General features: G+C 43.2%; 1 protein-coding gene across 1 annotated transcript; it reads left to right on the forward strand.

The window, feature by feature from the left end:
- Positions 1-565: 565 nt before the first annotated feature.
- Positions 566-19,496, forward strand: LOC133410753 (thrombospondin-type laminin G domain and EAR repeat-containing protein-like). Its single transcript, XM_061692248.1, has 16 exons — positions 566-617; positions 2,534-2,713; positions 2,801-2,865; positions 3,011-3,172; positions 8,549-8,781; positions 10,160-10,250; positions 10,323-10,476; positions 14,137-14,268; positions 14,522-14,639; positions 14,706-14,820; positions 15,211-15,391; positions 15,467-15,519; positions 15,716-15,892; positions 16,832-17,013; positions 18,775-18,876; positions 19,343-19,496. Exons 2-16 carry the CDS (start codon positions 2,629-2,631, stop codon positions 19,494-19,496), a joined length of 2,004 nt encoding a protein of 667 aa, XP_061548232.1. The 5' UTR covers positions 566-617; positions 2,534-2,628.
- The last annotated feature ends 612 nt before the right edge of the window (positions 19,497-20,108 follow it).

Raw genomic sequence — 20,108 nt, forward strand, 5'->3', positions numbered from 1 at the left:
GCTCTCCACTGGAGGGTGGGGGAATTCCTGATCCCACTTGATGGGCCTCTAGCTGTCTTTTTATCTTTTTCATCCTCTTTTCATCTTGGTTGTTGCCATCTTCACATCTGCGTACTTCAAACACTTTGTGCGATCCCGCGTCATGTTCGTGAAGAAATCAAGTTTAGCAGTTTGAATATTTACATAACCTTCCCAAGCTATTTCCAGATGAATAATGTAACAGAAACAGCTCAATGAGGTGAATAACAACAAAGCAATAATTGAATTATTTAAATTAACAACGCCCCAAGAACACATGACACGCATATTGTTAAAAAGATGTGGAAGATATGGTGTCTTTGAACGCAGCAAGGAAGTGGAAACTATCGAAAGAATACGCTGCAGGTTTGTTTTGCACAACCTGCAACTCCTCCTGTTCACCCCCTCCCCTTTGCCTCTATTTGATGTGAGTGCAGGTGGAGGGACCCATTCACACCTGTAGCCTCCCACCAGCCCTCTCGCTCTCTCTCTTTGTTTATCTCTCCATCGCTCTCACCAGCTGCTGTCAGACCTTTGTGAGGTGGTAAAGAAACCAAGCAGAATCGTCAGACGAGGCGTCCAAGACTCCAGATGAAACGGTATGTCGCAATCAAGTCGTGTTACTAAAATGGAGAAACCTTACAAAGCTTCTGTATGTGGAAATGTCATGTTTTTGCTGTTGTACAAAAAGAAAAAGAGAAAAAAACATCGAGAAGCCATTCTTGAAATTTTGACCAACCCAAATGAATTCATGATGCATTTTACTGACAAAGGATCTTCTCAGTGGAAGTCAGGAGGACAGCTGAACAGTCACTCCCTGTTTTAAAATACTTTTTACTTAGTGTCAATTTCTTCTCAAACCTTTCCGGTATGTTCTTTAATGCATGAGAACTTCATCTGGGGTGGCACGGTGGTCGACTGGTCAGCACGTCTGCCTCACAGTTGTGACGAGGGTTCAAATCCGGCCTTGCCTGTGTGGACTTTGCATGTTCTCCCCGTGCCTGCGTGGGTGTTCTCCAGGTAGAGTAGCCAAATATTGTACTCAAGTATGAGTGCTGCTAGAATAATATGACAAATAAAAGTAAAAAGTGTCATCCAAAAAAAAAAAAAAAACCTACTCAAAGAGTAAATTGTGAGTAACTTTATTTTTATTTTTATTTTTTATAGATCACAGCATGAACATCCATTATCAGAACTGCTTATCCTCACTAGGGTCGCGGGCGCGCTGGAGCCTATCCCAGCTATCTTCGGCCGAGAGGTGGGGTACACCCTGATCCGGTCGCCAGCCAAATGAAAGGGCACATAGAAACAAACAACCCTTCGTACACACATTCACACTTCTAGGCAATTTAGAGTCTTCAATCAACCTACCACGCATGTTTTTAGGATCTGTGAGGAAACCGTAGTGCCCGGAGAAAACCCACGCAGGCACGCATCAAATGAAAAAGAAAAATAATAATAATATATGGGAGTCGACACACACCTGATCCCGTTTGATTGGCGCAACAGCCGCCCTATGCAAACGTTGAAGATGGAGTCTAAAATTAGACACGCACACGCAAGAATGGATAAATAAAAGTAGCGAACAGCATGTCCATCATTGTAACGGAGTAAAAGTAGCGATCCTTCTTCACATGAATACTCAAGTAAAAGTAAAAAGTGCATTTAAAGTACTCTGACAAGTACAGTTTATCAGAAATGTTACTTGACTAAATGTAACGGAGTAAATGTAACGCGTTACTACCCACCTCTGCCTCCCACATCCCAAAAACATGCATGCTAGATTAATTGAAGACTTTAAATTGCCTGTTGGTGTGAATGTGAGTGTGAATGCTTATTTGTTTATATGTGCCCTGCGATTGGCTGGCAACCAGTTCAGGGTGTACCCCGGCTCTCGCCCGAAGATAGCTGAGATAGTCTCCAACACGCCCGCGACCCGAGTAAGAAGCGGTACAGAAAATGAATGAAGGACTGAATGAATGAACTTAATCTGTGCAGCACGGTGGGCGACTAGTTAGCACATCCGCCTCACAGTTCAAAGGTTGTGAGCCCGTATCCAGGCTCCGGCCTTCTTGTGTGGAGTTTGCATCTTCTCCTTTTACTCAAGTGGGTTTTCTTCAGATACTCCAGTTTGAGAACTAAGCAGCGAAGAAGTCACAGTTGGTTAAGTTTTGATGGGCAGAAAAACTCAGTAATGCTGCCGTGGTGTTCGTTAATCGGAGACCCCTGGACTGTACCGTCTGCACTGGAATGGTCAATTGGTCAATGGATTGTCTGGTAGGGTTACGGTTATGTAAATTAGGTTTTCAAGACAGCGTTTTGGTTTCAAACCACAGTCAGGATTATTAAATTAGGGTTTTAAACAAGGTTAGGGTTTTAAATACAGTAACACATTATTTACAGAAATAGAGACCCCCTTCTTCAGTTCTAAAATTTTAAGTGTGCAGTCTCCCTCCACACAGAAACATAAATAGGGAGACTCAACACGACTCGTACCCCCCTTTACTTTTCCCAGAGGCGTCCTGATGGTCCTGAACAGACGCGCCCCGTGAGCCAGGTGGGTGTTGGACAAGCATCCCACTAAGGTGTGCTTGAAGACAAGCGGCTGCCATGTTGACATGCTGGTCAAACTTGCTAGTCGCCGGGGTACTGGTTGCCGCCACAGTCCCGAGTCATGGCTGGAGACCCTGCACAGGTACCCGTTGACACCTCGATTTCACGCTACATGTAATCACGATGTTGCTGTAATCAGATTGGTTCATTGGAATGATCACTTCACCAGACTTGCAGCCTTTTGACCTGTTGGCCAGAGTTCTGCCCCAGCCCGGACAAACCTTATCGCCACAGGTATGACAATGACATGTTGTCGATAACCCCAGTTTTATAAGACTAACTCTGGCTTGAAATCGTAACCCTGGTTTGAAAGCCCAATTTTCACATCATCAACCCTGGGATATCAGACAATCCATTGACCAATCAGCTAACTGTTCAGGTGCAGATGGTACAGTCCGGAGGGTCCAGAGGTCTCAGATTGGCTGACGCCACAGCAATATTGCTGAGTTATGCTGCCAATCAAATCTTCACCAACTGTGACTTCTTCCCAGCTGAGTTCTCATTGGTCGCCACGTTTAAGATGCCCAGGCTGAGACAACAGGTGACGTACATCCAAACAGTTTGCTGTAGTTGTAGTCAGCTAGAGTCACGGCTCTCACTATTCTCATCTACTCCAGTCTATGTTGTAGGCTGCGTTCAGAATTATTGATTCCTGCCGTACCCACGAATCAATCGGAATTTAAATATAGTGGACTATATAGTTCACTAAAAAGGTCCACCATATATAGATCGTTTTTGTTAGCCAAAAGCAAAACAAACTACCTTAATCCAAACATTTTCTTTAGTACTACTCAAAGCTCTGTTGACTGTTAATTGCTCTTGGGAGGCCCCCAGTGGTCACAGGTGCTTAGTTGTATTGTGCCTTTGGCTGGCTCTGAGGCGGAACACTAAATATCATCTAGGCCCGTGGTTCTTTACGACTTCACTACGTACCACCACAATGACAAAAATTCTAATTCAGTAGCGTAGGAGGCCAAATGTTCATTAAAAAAGAGGAAGATGTTTAATACCTGAAAAGTATATGATTATTGTAAGTCACTGTAACATTATGCACAATATGAACACCGACTTATAGCAAAGATGCATAGCAAATTAAAAAAAAACTGAAACAAGGATTCAATTTAAATGTAGGTATTCAAGCCGTTGGCTAGTGTGCTATTGTTCTCAGCTTGGGGGGATTGTCGCTTGTAATTAGTCAGCAATTGGAATGCATGCCAGACTGATTTAGAGTCGTTAGCGCTAAACTGTTTTTCCAACTTTGCTGCATAGTTCCTCTTTGCAATGTTAATTTCTTTAGTCAGCTAGTTTCTAGCTCGATTATACAGGGTCCTGTCCCCGCTCTGATATGCGTCCTCCTTAGCTTGGCGAAGCTGCTTAAGTTTGGCAGTGAACCACGGCTTGTTGTTGTTGAATGTGCAAAATGACTTTGTTGGTACACATACCTCTTCACAGAAACTGATATTGGATGTGACAGTGTCCGTATATTCATCCAGGCTGCCAGCTGAATTTTTAAAGACACTCCAGTCTGTGCAGTCTAAACAGCTTTGAAGTTCCAATCTTTGCTTCATTGGTCCACTTTTTCACTGTTTTCACTGTAAGCTTCGCGCATTTAAGTTCTTGCCTGTACGTCGGTATTAAGTGAATTAAGCAGTGAGCAGACAAAGACCAGGGCGGCAAGAAGTATAGCACGGTATGCGCTTTTTAGTGTAGTATAGCAGTGGTCTAAAATGTTTTTTTCCCTGGTAGGACAGTCGATGTGCTGCTTGTATTTAGGACCCAATCCCACCCCCCGAGTTGGGGTATTTTAATTGGTTAGCTAACTAATAGTATTTAAAGTTGGGAGCATTTAGGCCTCCCTCATGTTTACTTTTCTTATTTTTTAGAATAAAATGTTATTACGGCAAAATCTAATGTTTGTAACTATTTAAAAGTGGTCTTAAATGGGATCATTGAGAATGAATAGTTTATTTGAGATAAGGTTTTCATTTTTGTTGTGGCTATTCTTTCCAGTAGTGATATAGGCAAGTTATTCCAGCGTATTAAATCAGCTGAGATTTTTTCCATAAGTGGTGTGTAATTTATATTGGTTAGCTCTGGGAGTTTTTCCCGAAATATTAATACCTAAATACTTAATGTTTTCTATAGGAGTGGGGTAATCTGGGATTTGATTTGCAGGATTTCATGAGTTTGCTGTCATTGGGAGTATTGTTGATTTTGCCCAGTTGATAGAGTAATCTGATATTTGTGAAAATGTTTTAATGAGATTGAAGATTGCCTGAACAAATTACCTTGGTTCCTGTAAATAAAGAAGAATATCATCAACATACAAATTTATTTTGTGTTCTGTCACTAGCAAGATACCTTTAGTATTAGCACTCTGACGTATAGCGCTAGCAAGGGGTTCGATGAATATTGCAAATAGCATTGGTGTAAGTTGACACCCTTGTCTGGTTCCTCTTTGTAGAGTAAAACTTTGTGATGTGATCCTATTCGTTTTGAATGTCGCTTTTGGCCAGTTGTATAAAGTTGCTATCCAATGTATAAATGAGTCTCCAAAGCCAAATTTGCAAAGCACTGCAGACAGGAAAGACCAGTTAACTTTATCGAAAACTTCTCTGCGTCAAGTGACATGATGATTACTTTTAGATTTTTATGCTGCGACATGCTTATTAACAATGTCTGACATGATTTGTGGAACTTCTACCTTTAATGAAACCTGTCTGGTCATAGTGGATTATCGATGGGAGTACTTTTTCCAAGTCTTCCTGCAAGGGCTTTCGAGATAATCTTGATATTTACATTAATCAGTGATAAGGCCCGATAATTAGCCGGGAGAGTGGGGTCTTTGCCTGACTTTAATAGTAATTACTTGAGCTGTGTTTATATGGCTACTCATTTGACCTTTATCATTTATATCCATGACTGTTTTGCAAAATAGAGGTACAAGTATTGGCCAAAAATTTTTAATGAATTTGACGGAAATTCCGTCTGGGCCAGGCGCTCTTCCAGATTGCATTTTTTTTAATGCATTATGTAATTATTTGATGGTTAAAGGAGCATCAAGACTGTCTTTAATTTCTTAATTTAATTGAGGAATGTTTAGATCCTTCACAAAAGTTTCAATTTCTTTTTGGTCTGGGTTGCTCAAAGATGCGCATAAGCTGACTGTACAGTTGCCGTTCGAATCTTGGATGGCTGTAACTGTAATTAATACTTTTTCTTGATTTCTTTGATGAAGTTGGTTCACAGGAAATTAGCCTGATTTATTATTGTACTCAAAGTTACTGTATCTTAACTGTTGTTGTAGAAATTCTGTTCCTTTTGATAAGATGACATCTAATTGATGATTGTCTTTTGAAGAATCATTATCATCACCTTTATTGTCATGAACATGCATGCAAGCACACAAAATTTGTTCTCTGTATTTTACCTATCACAGTGAACACACACACACTTGTTAGTGGAACACACTGGAGCAGGGGGCAGCTCAAGCTGCCCAGGGAGCAGTTCGGGGTATCAGCGTCTCGCTCAAGGACACCACAACCGGATGTTGGCGGCTGGTCCGGTTAGGGTCTTGAACCTCAGTCCCCCACAGTGGTAGGCGATGATCTTAACCATTGGGCCACAGCACGTCATTTTGAGGTGGGTTTCCAAGCGTACCTGTCGGATTAATTGCATATTATTCTAAGATGTTTAACTTTTTTCCTCAATTTCATTTTCTAATTTTAGTTCTTGTTATTTCTTGTACGAAGAGTATGATATGATTCGACCTCTCATTACTGATTTCCCGGTTTCCCACAGCAGAGATGGTGGTATGGTTAGGGAGTCATTGAATCTCCAAAAAAATCATCCCATTCTTTCTCACATGTTGTGGTGTTGTGTTGGTGGAGGTCCCAGATTTCACAAATTTTTTTAGGGAGAGACAAATTGGTGTGTGGACACTGATGATGATTGGATCCATCCATCCATCCCTTTTCAATACCGCTTATCCTGTTCAGGGTCGCTGGATCCTTTCCCAACTGACTTCGGGCGAAAGGCGGACTATACCCTGAACTGGTCGCCAGTTCGTCGCAGGGCACATGTAGACACGGACAACCATTCACACTCACCTTCACACCGTCACTGAGTGGGAACTGAACCCACACTGCCTGCACCAAAATCAGGCGAGTGTACCTCTACACCATTAGTGACTGATTGGATCTATTTTTGAGGTAATTCTTTGAGCTGCAGAATTCTTTGCGAGAAGAAAAATATATTCTTGAGAAAGAGTTGTGAATCGACGAGAAAAATGTGTATTCTTTTTTTGTATGTTTTTTAACCTCCATATGTCAACAAGTCTAGAGTCATCCATATACTGCTATAATATATTTGGCTGGGTCATCTTTATTAGGAGCGTATACATTGAAAATTATGTATAGTTTGTTCAATATTATAGCCTGTATAATTATGTATCGGCCTTCTAGATCCGCTACTGTACTATTTATTGTAAAAAGTAGTCTTTTATGAACTAGTATTGAGACTCCTCTTTGTCTGCTGTGATAAAAAGCAGAGATAGCCTGAGTGTTTTAGAGTCAATGAGGCATTTTACTATATATACTAACGTGTATGTGTTCACCGTGATGGGTTAAATGCAGAGAAGAAATTTCGTGTGCATGCATGCATGTTCATGACAATAAAAGATTCTTCTTCTTCTTCTTCCTATCTGACTGCATTGTGCCAAGTGTAAGGTTTGGTGGAGGGGTGATTATGATGCGGGGTTGTTTCTCAGGCTCCTTTGTTCAAGTGAAAGGAACTCTGAATGCTTCAGAATACCTATGGACAATTCCATGCTCCCAACTTTGTGGGAACAGTTTGGAGCTGGTCCCTTCCTGTTCCAACATGACTGTGCACCAGTGCACAAAGCAAGGTCCATAAAGACATGGATGACAGCGTCTGGTGTGGATGAACTTGATTGGCCTGCACAGAGTCTTGACCTCAACCCGATAGAACACCGTTGGGATGAATTACAGCGGAGACTGAGACCCAGGCCTCTTCATCCAACATCAATGTGGGACGTCACAAATGCGTGTCTGGAAGAATGGTCAAAAATTCCCATAAACACACTCCTAAACCTTGTTGACAACCTTCCCAAAAGTGTTGAAGCTGTTATAGCTGTAAAGGGTGGCCCGACCTCATATTGAACCCTATGGATTAGGAATGGGATGTCACTTAAATTCATTTGTGAGTCAAGGCAGGTGAGCAAATACTTTTGGCAATACAGTGGAACCTCGATATAGTGGACTATCAGGGGCGGGGGTCGTCTGATACAGCCAATTTTCCATTACATTGAAGCACTTTTTTTATTTGAGGCCATATGCACCCATTTTACTGTACAGTACAAAATTATTGTTTTGTAGATTTTTTTTCATGGCCTAAAATGCCCAGTACAGCCACAGCACCAGTGGCAAATTCTGGAACTAAATGGCTATTTTGGGAGACATTGTTCAGTCCCGACGGTCCGTTTTATCCAATATCTGTTATACCGGGGTCCGTTTTATCGAGCTTCCAGTGTATAGTGTATATGAAAAAGTTTAAGCCACTGTAACATTATGCACAGTTTCAACATTTCATTCAGTAATTCTTTTGTGTATATCTAGAGGCAGCCCGCGTATGACTAGCGGTACTCTGACTACACTTTGACAATTCCTGATCTGGGCCTACTAATAGTAAAAAAAATAAACTGGTATACTTTGCATTCACTGTAAACATGTCATTCCTTTTTGTCCAAAAATTTGTAATGCAAAATAACAACAAAGTGCAATGACAAATGAAATACTTAACTTTTTTATGCACAAAAAAATAAATAAAACTAGTTGTTCTGTTTGAGTCTCTCCTGGCCCTGGTTCCTGACCCGACTGAACCTTCCCTGTGCTTCCAGAAACATGAATACATCTTGTCTGTGGTGGATAACGAGGCGGACTCGCTGTTGCTGGGCTTGCGTGTGTCACACAACCGCGTCCATTTGTTGGTCAATCCTCCAGGCACGGGGGGGCGGCTCCGGCTGAGCTTCAAGGAGTTCAGCTTGGACGATAATCACTGGCACACGATGGTGCTGGCAGTCAGCGGAGTGGATGCCGCGCTGACTGTCGATTGTGGACTGAAGCTTGAGCTGTGAGTCTTCAGGTGTACGACTGCTCCTTTTCTGGAATCCCAACTTGTCATTGCAAGTGCCACCGCGAGTCCAGTTTTCCCGCTCATTTCAGAAGATTTTCCATTGTTATATTTTAAGTGATTTTGATTTAATGTAGGCGGCATGGTGGACGACTGGTTAGAGCGTCAGCCTCACAGTTCTGAGGACCGGGGTTCAATCCCCGGCCCCGCCTGTGTGGAGTTTGCATGTTCTCCTCGTGCCTGCGTGGGTTTTCTCCGGGCACTCCGGTTTCCTCCCACATCCCAAAAACATGCATTAATTGGAGACTCTAAAGTACCCGTAGGTGTGACTGTGAGTGCAAATAGTTGTTTGTTTGTATGTGCCCTGCGATTGGCTGGCAACCAGTTCAGGGTGTACCCCGCCTCCTGCCCGATGACAGCTGGGATAGGCTCCAGCACGCCCGCGACCCTAGTGAGGAGAATAGGCTCAGAAAATGGATGGATGATTTAATGTAGTCGTGGAATATACAACTGATCACAGAGTTAACCCTTTTTCTCTAAAAAGAAAAAAGTTGAATGCTCATATGACGACGTGTTCACTTGGAAAAATCTAATTTTATTCTCATGAACTTCGACTTTTCTTTTAAAAGAAATACAACTTAAATTTTGCGATCTTGTGTTTTTTTTCTTTTAAAAAAATACGACTATTATAATATTGCAGCTGTAAAAAATTAATTTGACTCTTAAAAATGCAAAAAATAATTCTTTGAAAAAAAAAAAAAAAATGTATTTCTTTGGGGCTGAAAATGTGACTGGGACTGAAAATATGCCTTTTTTTTTAACAATTTTAAAATTACTTTTTCGGAGCTGAAAATGTGACTTTTCTCTTGGACAAGTTAGCTTTTTCCTTTTTTAAAGTCTTTGTTTGAGTCAATATTTTTTCTTTCTTGAAAAATGTGATTAGAGCCAGCTTCTGTAGCCGGGGATCGGATCGCCAAGGTCCCTGCCTTCGGCCACCCCCCAGCTCACACTGCACCCGACCCCTATGGCCCCTCCCACAGGTGGTGAGCCCATGGAAAGGGGGACGCACCTTACCCTTTCGGGCTTTTTTTCTTTAAAAATATGAATTAATTTAACAAACTATTACCAAAACGAATGCCAGAATTAAAAAAAAAAAAAAAAAAAAAAAAAGGGCAATTGACTCTGGCAACCCCTGATGGGACACCTTAAAAGTCACAACAACTTTGTAAAGGAAAGGTTGGGCCCCGAGGTCAAAAAGCCTAAGAATCCCTTCATAATACACACATCTGAAAGATACAGTGTGTGAATGAACTGGACTGGATTTGGAGAGACCAGTGAACAGGACTGGCATCTTTTTAATGAACATGCGCTGTCCCAGAACACAGGTGCGCTCCTTTCCGGCCGCCTTGAGCACCAGAGGGTCCAGGTTCTACATCGGCACCCGGAAGAGGACAACCCACCGTTTTTCCGTGAGTCTCGGTTGGTTCTGAATTTCCAGACCAAAGCAGCAGTGATGGAATTTCATGAGCCTCTGATTTCAGGGTTTAATACGTCAACTGGTCCTTGTTCCTGGTTCGGATGCCACTACCAGACTGTGTCCCAGCTCAGAGCCTCAATTGGCCCATCTGCTCGTACCGCAGTTCCTCGTGTCCGTCCCCCTCAGTCCTGGAAGTCTCAGTCCACTTTACCCCTACGGTGGGTGTTTAACTGTTACAATTGAAGGTTTTTGTGGTGTTAAAAGCGAAAGGTGGATCCAAGCGCAGGGAAGCAGGGAGGAATGCAGTATATATTCAAAAAAAAAAAAAAAAAAAAGCAAAAAAAAAAGGCCTTTGGAAGCAGATACTAAATTATCCATCCATCCATCCATCCATTTTCTACCGCTTATCCGAGGTCGGGTTGCGCGGGCAGTAGCTTTAGCAGGTACGCCCAGACTCCCATCTCCCCAGCCACTTCATCCAGCTCTTCTGAGTGTTCCTAGGCCAGCTGAGAGACGTAGTCTCTCCAGCGTGGTCTGGGTTGTCCCCGGGGTCTCCTCCTGGTGGGAGGTGCCAGGGAGGCGTCCGGGAGGCATCCTAAACAGATGCCAAAGCAACCTCATCTGGCTCCTCTCGATGTGGAGGAGCAGCGGCTCTACTCTGAGCCCCTCCCGAATGACCGAGCTACTCACCCTATGTCTAAGGGAGAGCCTGGACACCCTGCGGAGGAAACTCATTTAGGCCGCTTGTATCCGGGATCTTGTTCTTTCGGTCACGACCCACAGCTCGTGACCATAGGTGAGGGTAGGAACGTAGATCAACCGGTAAATCGAGAGCTTCGCCTTTCGGCTTAGCTCCTTCTTTACCACAACGAACCAGACCAAAAAAGCTCTACGCCTCGGCTGCGCCTAGAAATTCTGTTCATAAAAGTTATGAACAGAATCGGTGACAAAGGGCAGCCTTGGCAAAGTCCAACCCGCACTGGAAACGAGTCCGACTTACTGCCGGCAATGCGGATCCAGCTTTGACACCGGTCGTACAGGGACCGAACAGCCTGTATCAGGGGGTTCGGTACCCCATAGTCCCGAAGCACCACCCATAGGACTCCCCGAGGGACACGGTTGAACGCCTTCTCCAAGTCCACAAAACACATGTAGACTGGTTGGGTGAACTCCCATGCACCCTCGAGCCCCCTGCCCAGGGTTTAGAGCTGGAGTGTGATCCCCCTGTAGTTGGAACACAGCCTCCGGTCCCCCTTCTTAAAAAGGGGGACCACCACCCCAGTCTGCCAATCCAGAGGCACTGTCCCCCCCCCGATGTTGCAGATGCGTGTCAAACAGGACAGCCCCACAACATCCAGAGCCTTTAGGAACTCCGGGCAAATCTCATTGAGCCCCGGGGCCTTGCCACCAAGGAGCTTTTTAATCACCTCGGTGACCTCAACCCTAGAGATAGGAGAGCCCGCCTCAGAGAACCCAGACTCTGCTTCCTCATGGAAAGGCTTGTCGGTGGAGTTGAGGAGGTCTTCGAACTATTCTCCCCACCGACTCACAACGTCCCAAGTCGAGGTCAGCAGCGTCCCATCCCCACTATACACAGTGTTGGTGGTGCACTGCTTTCCCCTCCTGAGACGCCGGATGGTGGACAAGAATTTCCTCGAAGTCGTCCGAAGGTCTTTTTCCATGGCCTCACCGAACTCCTCCCATGCCCGAGTTTTTGCTTCAGCGACCACCAAAGCTGCATTCCGCTTGGCTAACCGGTACCCATCAGCTGCCTCAGGAGTCGCACAGGCCAAAAAGGCCCGATAGGACTCCTTCTTCACCTTGACGGCATCCCTCGCCGTTGGTTTCCACCAACGTGTTCGGGGATTGCCGCCACGACAGGCACAGACTACCTTACGGTCACAGCTCCAGTTGGCCTTGACAATAGAGGCGCGGAACATGAAACAAAAAACACTCATCAATACAAACAACAGGAGACTCAAGAAGGTCATGGATGACAACAATGCACTGACACAGACTGAAAGAAAGCAGCAAACTAAATACAAACTAATTGACAGAAAACCAGACAATGAGGCACACCTGGACAAGACACACCTGGCTGGAGGGAGCTGATTGGTTGACACAAGGGACTGGGCTGACCATAGCAGGTGAAAACGAAAACCTAACGAGCAAGACAAGCAATGAACACTGGACAAAAGAAAACAAGACATAACATGAAACAAAACTAAATATAATCTAATCAACAAAAACACCGATCATGACATTAAGACTGTGGGCTCTGTGCTGGGTGGCCTTTTGTGTCCACCTCGCTTACCGTAGCCACCTCGCTTACCTTTTTTCCCCAAAACCATTTGAGTTGTGTTAATGCAAATATAATGAAAGTTCCCAAGGGTGGGGATATTTCTCAGATTTAATCATTTACAATTTCAGCTCTTTCAATATACCATATTAATAATTTACTCTTTACATCAAATTGTACATTTGGTTCTATTGGTGCCACTTTCGACCATTTTGAATCCCACGAAAACTGCATTTTTGTATTCCTGGCTATTTACCTGTACTGGATTACAGTTTCTACAAGATCACATCATTTATAAATTTTGGGACAAGGGAGCAATTTCATGTCATATTATTAGTTTCCTAAAGAGGTGTGTAATGGCTTACTGTACTTCATTGGAGCAAATAAATGATGCAATTTTGATCTGAAGAAGTGGCGATAACCTCAGCTGACCACAGAGAAGAAGAATTACATTTTAATTTTGCAAGTAGAAGCTCTCTCTGCTAGTTTAATCTAGTCTGTGACCACGCTTCTTTTTCTTGCGTATAAAACAGCAAAGGTCCCGTTGTTACATCAAGGGCTGCAGCCATTGGAGTGTGCATTCATCGAGTGCTGCGAGATCCACGTTGCCATCACGAGGTCGACGGATAGAGCAGTGATGAATTAGATGTTGTGTAGTTTGGAGTTCTGGTCCACAGACACAAGATGGTGATTCGATAAGGCCCCAAGCAGTACATGTTGCTGTTGAAACGGCCCACACCACTCCGAAAATGATTGAGTCTTTCCAGGGCAATTCTGAACCAGGTGGAGCCTTGGTGTTGGGGAGTACCGTGAACTGATCTGGTCTTGCCATTTTTTTCCCCAAATGGTACTCCAGACTCCTAAGATGGTGTAATAAGAGTCATGAAGTCCTGCAGTATAGTGAGAAAATAGATGACGGGATTTCAGTTTCCGAGACCTCAGATAATGTGCCTCAATGATCAGCTGTTTTAGAGAATGTTCTTCATTCGGTACAGTTTGTTGAGTAAGCTGGTAGATAGCATTTTCTCTGTCAGGCTGGCAGGGGGAATGCCTGACAGTACTGGTAGTAGGCCAGTGGAAGTGGGACGCAGGCATCTGGCAATTATCCTCATTGTATCATTGAGGGTGATATCAACCTTGGTGGCATGTGCACTGCGGCACCACACAGGTGTAGGTGTGAAGGTGTGACCACACTCATGATTCAAAACACTATCTCAAATCATCATTCTTGGCCACGAACAAGATGAAAGTGTCGTCAAATCCAAGAAGGCCTAAGGTATAAGAAGTCGGAGAGTTTTGCTGGCCCCGATGAGTGAATTGTGAGGCTCTCCACCTCCCTCGAGAGCAGCGTGTCGTCATCCACCCACCAAAGCAGAGTAGAAGGGGGGCGTTTACAAGTCCCTGAGGGGCTCTGGTATTGAGGAAAGGCAGTGTTGAACACACTGTCATCCACTTGGACCACTTGGGACCACAGAAGCTTCCTGTTTAGTCCCAGATTCTTCAGTGTCTCTATGATGAATGGACAGCCAGACAGACAGACGGACAGAGAGATGGATAATGTCAATGTGTTTCCGTCCAGAGGCGGAGGCCAGGGTGACGTCGGGGAGTCGCCCTCAGTGTTCCCGCTCAAAAGACGGTCAGCTGTGGTTCAACATTTCTCGGAAAAGGATGTCGGTGTGTGACGGAGTCACGTGGAAAACTCTTCAGGGCGGTGAGTGTTCTGACATGGACTTGTGTTGGGAATCAATAATATTGTTTAATAGAGACTATGAATGCCTGTGAGTATTGCTGCATGATCTGTTTGGCTGTATTGCTGCTCTATGGGATAAAGTCACAGTTGTTTGAAGATTTAAAATTACTGGCAGATCTATGGTAAATTCCCTTAGTCGGTGCATAGTGTTTCAGATTATTAAATGTTTTTCAATAAAATTGAATTGAATTGAATATAGCAGGTGTGTTTGCAGATAGCGAGCGTCTGGACTACGTGGAGGACTTCCAGGACTTGTACACAGCCTCAGAAACCTTTGATGTGGAAGTCTTCTCCATCCCGTCCGTAGGCCTCTTCCTGGCTGCCGCCAACAGGTGACAAGGCTTTTCTGGCCATGCCGCACACTACGTGGCTGACTGTTTTCTGCTGGCGTCTGACAGGGACTCTGGGCCTGGCTCAGGGATCTACAGGTGGACCAAGGGCTCTTTCAGACTTTACCAGAACATCAGCACTCGCGAGGCTCGCGCTTGGAAACATTTCACCATCGACGGTCAGGTGAGCTGCAATTTTTTACCCTTCATTTACAACTAAATACAGTCAACCCACTATGTCGCAGTTCCATTTACATGGCACCTAACTGCACTGCCATCAAGATATTTACACAGGATATAGACAGCATTTGACAGTCATATCCCTGTAAATAAAAGTTTATGGATAAGAAATAATCAACATTTAGGCAGTCTCGTGGGATTTCACTCTCTTGGGCTCTGATTGGCTGCAGATGATATCACACATATATGGATAGAACACTTTTAGTTTTGTTTTGAATACCAAGTCAAAGGGGGGCAGAGTCTTTCCCAAGTTTTAGTCGCAAGAATTGGTGGCTTAAATCTGACTAGGGTGAAGTCATGTGACTGGAGGCCCCCGCCTTTGATTGGTTGTCAGAGTTTCCTGGTCGTGGCCAATTCCAGGGAGGCGGACCGAGAGCTGTCTGTTATCTACCGGTGGAACAGTCACCGGCTGCGTTTTGTGCACCATCAAAGCCTGGAGACGTATGCTGCCCTGGACTGGGAAGCCTTCAACATGCACAACCACAGCTTCCTGGTGGTAGCCAATCACAGACGAGGTAGGCGACAGCAACAGAAGCACTCAATGGCAAAATATTGAATGCAAAATGAAAACATGTCATTGGTGTGTTCAGCATCCAATCACAACATCAACAGCGTCATCTACAGGTGGAACCCAAAGTCCAAGGTAGGTGCTCTCTGCTGCTTTTTTTTTTTTTTTGCTTAAATCTGGCTTGATACACATCTAAAAAATTTAACTGGACTCGTAAAAACCTTATTTGAAACTTTGATACGCCAATTTTAAACCCTAACCCTGGCCTGAAATATTGATTTAATGACTGTAACCTTGAGCTTGAAACCATAATTTGATTTCTTCACTGCAGCTGTTTGAGGTGAACCAGACCCTGTCCACATCGGGTGCGTACGACTGGGAGTTCTTCACCATGGGACGGTACCACTTCCTGGTGGTAGCCAACACCTTTGATGGCCGGACCACCAACATCGGCTCGACCATTTACATCTGGATGGACGGATGTTTCCGGACCTTCCAAAACATTCCAGTATGTCATACAGACCTTCCAGAACATTTTGGATAGTGTTGAGCTTCTAGAACATCCTGGTTAGCGTTCTGGACCCTCCTAAAAATCCCATTTAGTGTACCGGATCTTCTAGAACTACCCGGTTAGTGTTCTGAAACATTCCAATTAATATCCCAAACCTTCCAAAACATTCTAGTAAGTGTTCCAGACCTTCCAGAAAATTCAGGTTAACGTTCAGGAGCTTCAAGAACATCCCAGTCAGTATTCCGGGACCTTCCAGAGATTCCCAGTTAGTGTTCTGGACCCTCCTGAACATCCCATTTAGTGGACTGAAATTTTACGACTTACCGGTTTGTGTTACGGATGTTCCAGAGCAATCAGGTTAGTGTTCCGAACCTTCCATAACATTCTGGTTAGTGTTCCGGACTGTACAGACAATCTGATCATTGTTTCAGACCTTCAAAAACATCACGGTTAGTGTTTTGGCCCGTCCAGAATATCTTGGTGAGGGTGCAGGGCCTTACAGAACATACTGGTTAGTGTTCCGAACATTCCGAAACATTCTCGTTAGTGTTCCGGACCTTCTGGATCATTTTGGTTAGTGTTCTGGCCCTTCCAGAACATTCCAGTTCGTGTTCCAGACCTTCCAGAACATTTTTGTTAGTGTTCCAGACCTTCTAGAACATTCCAGTTAGTGTTCTGGACTCTGCTGAACATCCCGTTTAGTGTACCGGACCTTCTAGAATTGCCTGGTTAGTGTTCTGAACCTTCCAAAACATTCCAGTTAGAGTTATTGACCTTCCATAACATTTCGGTTAGAGTTCCAAACCTTATAAAACATCATGATTGGTGTTCTGGATTCCTATGGAAATGCACATTCCAAATCCCAACCTTTCCAAAACTTTGGACCTGGTGGTGCCTGGTCGGACCTTGGTCAGATCTGGTCTGTTTTCTCGGCAGACGCTGGGCGCGACAGACTGGGAGCCATTCGAGCTGGGCGGACGCTTCTTCTTGGCGGTGGCCAACAGTCAGAATTTGTCGTTGTGGCTAGGCTCAAGTCGCTACAGCATCAACTCGACCATCTACGAGCTCAGCACCCTCACTTGGACCTTTGAACGCTTCCAGGACATCCTTACCCACAGGTGTGTGTGTGTGTGTGTGTGTGTGTGTGTGAGGTGGGGGTGAGGGGGGGGGGGGGGGGGCAGAGGAGGGGGATCCCGCATGTACTTCAATTAATTAATAATAATAATAATAATTGTATTTATAGGCACCTTTCAAGTCATTCAAGGTCACCGTACAAACATAGGTAAAAGAAATCAAGCAATACAAATCAATTTTCTGATCCGCTTCTCCTCACGAGAGGTCGCGGCCGTGCTTGGGCCTATCCCAGCTATCATCGGGCAGGAGGCGGGGTACACCCTGAACTGGTTGCCAGACAATCGCAGGGCACATACAAACAAACAATCATTCGCACTCACATTCACACCTAAGGGCAATCTAGAGTCTTCAATCAACCTACCACGCATGTTTTTGGGATGTGGGAGGAAGCCAGAGAAAACCCACACAGGCACGTGGAGAACATGCAAACTCCACACAGGCGGGGCCGGGATTTGAACCCCGGTCCTCAGAACTGTGAGGCAGACGCTCTAAGCAGTCGTCCACCACCGTGGCGCCTTGACCTACAACCTTTAAAACTCAATTTAAAAAAAATCTTTTCGAAGGGGATACTGAAATAATGTGATTGCGCAAGGATGGACACCCTCTTATAACAGGGGGTGTGGCTGTGCTCATGATAAACCAATCACAGTCAAACTTGCGTTAAATGGGAGTCAGCACACACCTGCCTCTCAAACTCTAATAACCCTGGTCTCGTAGCTCATATACGCCATGTACATTTTACTATTGATTTAAATTAAATCAATTACTTTTTAAAAACCTTCAAATAGTATTTCTGTATTTTATTTATTTTTTTATAAGGAAATTATATTTCATGCTCATTTGTCAAATGAAATTATTGATCTTTTGATTAGAATCAAATATTTTTAAAAACATGAATTTACTTTTTAATGCTTGTACGTTTGTACTTTATGGTGAACTATGCTTAATAATAAAATAATTACACTGTTAAATTTTTTTGTAAGTTATCTTTTTTTCAACTGATTTTAGACTTTTGTAAGCGAGTTTCATAGCGAGCGTCTGGACTACGTGGAGGACTTTTGTTTCTCTTGCTCAGGTCAGGTTTTTTTTTTTTTTTTTTCTTTAAGTTGTTCACAGTTTAGTAATCAAATGTTACTAACCTTGCTTACTGTAAACTGAATAGTAGACATTGATAAAAGTACCTGTAAATTGTATGTTACATCATCATTGTTCAAAATTGAGACCATGAACCTCCGTTTATTTGAACCTCTAAAGCGAAAATACCTATACATATAAACAAAAACGCGGACATAGTTCAAAAGGTTGACCTGATGCAAAACCAATGTGATATTTGGATTCAGCACATCAAAAGTGTCATAAATCAGCAAAAATATCTTTGACAATTGTTGTTGACCAGTGTTTTAACCAGTTATTTGAAAAAATTGTTTAAATTGCTTATTTGACTAATGTTGTTCTCATTTGCAAAACAGTTTCTTATAAAGATAAAATAATGTTTTATTATAGTATTCATAATTAATTCCATTATAAATAATTAACCAATCGTTTGAAAACAAAAACATTTAAAATTCTTTATTTAAATAATATTGTATTTTTTTTAAAACAATTATTTGAATATTAAAAAAAAATAATAATAATTTGAGGATTCCTAATTAATTAAATAATGACGGAAGCAAATATTTAGGAAAAAAGTGTAAAGTGTAAAAACAGTATAAAGTGGCGCTTCCTGTCTTTTTGTTGTTGTTCAGTGCCCTGGACTGGGAGTTCTTCACGTTGGGTGAGGAGAAATTGTTGGTGGTAGCCAATTCTCATGACGGGAGCTCATACTCGCTAAAGAGTGTGGTGTACAGGTCAGTGGCGGCCCTGAAAACCATTTAAAACCGTAACCTTGTCTGCAAACCCCAATTTAAGGGTTAGGCCTAAACCTGACCCTGGTTTGAAATCTTACCCCAGGCTGGACATTCTAATCCTGGCTTGATACCCTCATTTTAAACCCTAACCTTTTTTTTTTTTTTTAAACACCCTAATTTCAAACCTGAATCCTGGATTCATACACCAATTTAAAACCCTAACTCTATCTTGAAACCCTAGTTTACTTCCCTGAACCCTAATTTAATGACCAAAACCATGGTTTGAAACCCTAATTTGAAACTCTAACCCAGACTTGAATACCTATTTTAGTGAACAGTGTGGTGTCCACCTAGTGCAGTCTTGACTGTCTTGATGATGTTGACGATCTTGACAGTGTTGACGTTCTTGAAAATCTTGGCATTCTTGACGATCTTGACAGTCTTCCCGGTGTGGTCGGTCTTTCAGGTGGCAGGGCGCGGAGGGCTTTGTTGCGGTCCACAGACTCCCCACATTGGGCTGCAGAGACTGGGAACACTTTAGCACAAAGCGAGGCCACTTCCTGGTGTACTCCAGCGCCACCTCCAGGATCAGCAAGGTCTTCAAACTCAGGATCTACTAGGGTTGCAAAGGTGCAAATTTCCCATGGAAAATTATGGGAAATAATGGGAATAAGGCAGGAAAGGGAACTGAGAAAAGATATTTTAGCACCATCCTGACTAAAACAACCAGACTGTAAGTACAGTTGTACTTTTTGGCTTCAAAGTGCTCCAGTTATTTTTCGAATTGAAAGCCATCGCTTGGTTTTAGTGTATGATCCTATTTTCAATATCCATTTCTATTCAAATATATACTCAGTATGAATCAAAAACACTTATCCAATTACATTTATCTCATTGTCTTTACAAGACTGTCCAGAACAAAGAAGAAGAAAAAACGAGGGAAATTTGGAGAAAGAGAGCTCTAGTTGTTGCTTTTTGGTTTGTCCCATTAGGTGTCACAACAGGTGGGTAGAGTAGCCAAATATTATACTCAAATAAAATAGTTCTAAAATAACAAATTAAGGCAAATTCACCTCCAAGAAATGGTCCTATACTATATTGTATCCACTTATTAAACAGCACAACAATGTAGGCTCACCAGGCAGATTACAAAAACAGGAACAAGGCTGCAGTGGATATAAAAAGTATACAAGAATTTTGACCAAGATAAATCATTTAAAAACTTTTTTTCA

This window comes from Phycodurus eques, chromosome 12 (assembly GCF_024500275.1).
Source record: "Phycodurus eques isolate BA_2022a chromosome 12, UOR_Pequ_1.1, whole genome shotgun sequence".
NCBI lineage: Eukaryota > Metazoa > Chordata > Actinopteri > Syngnathiformes > Syngnathidae > Phycodurus > Phycodurus eques.

Bases quoted from the DNA above. Each gene is read 5' to 3' on its own strand.
- LOC133410753 (XM_061692248.1), top strand. From the start codon at position 2,629: ATGTTGACATGCTGGTCAAACTTGCTAGTCGCCGGGGTACTGGTTGCC. The intron at 10,477-14,136 runs GTGGGTGTTTAA...GTTTCCGTCCAG, and splicing joins CAGTCCACTTTACCCCTACG to AGGCGGAGGCCAGGGTGACG. The intron at 18,877-19,342 runs GTCAGTGGCGGC...TCGGTCTTTCAG, and splicing joins CTAAAGAGTGTGGTGTACAG to GTGGCAGGGCGCGGAGGGCT.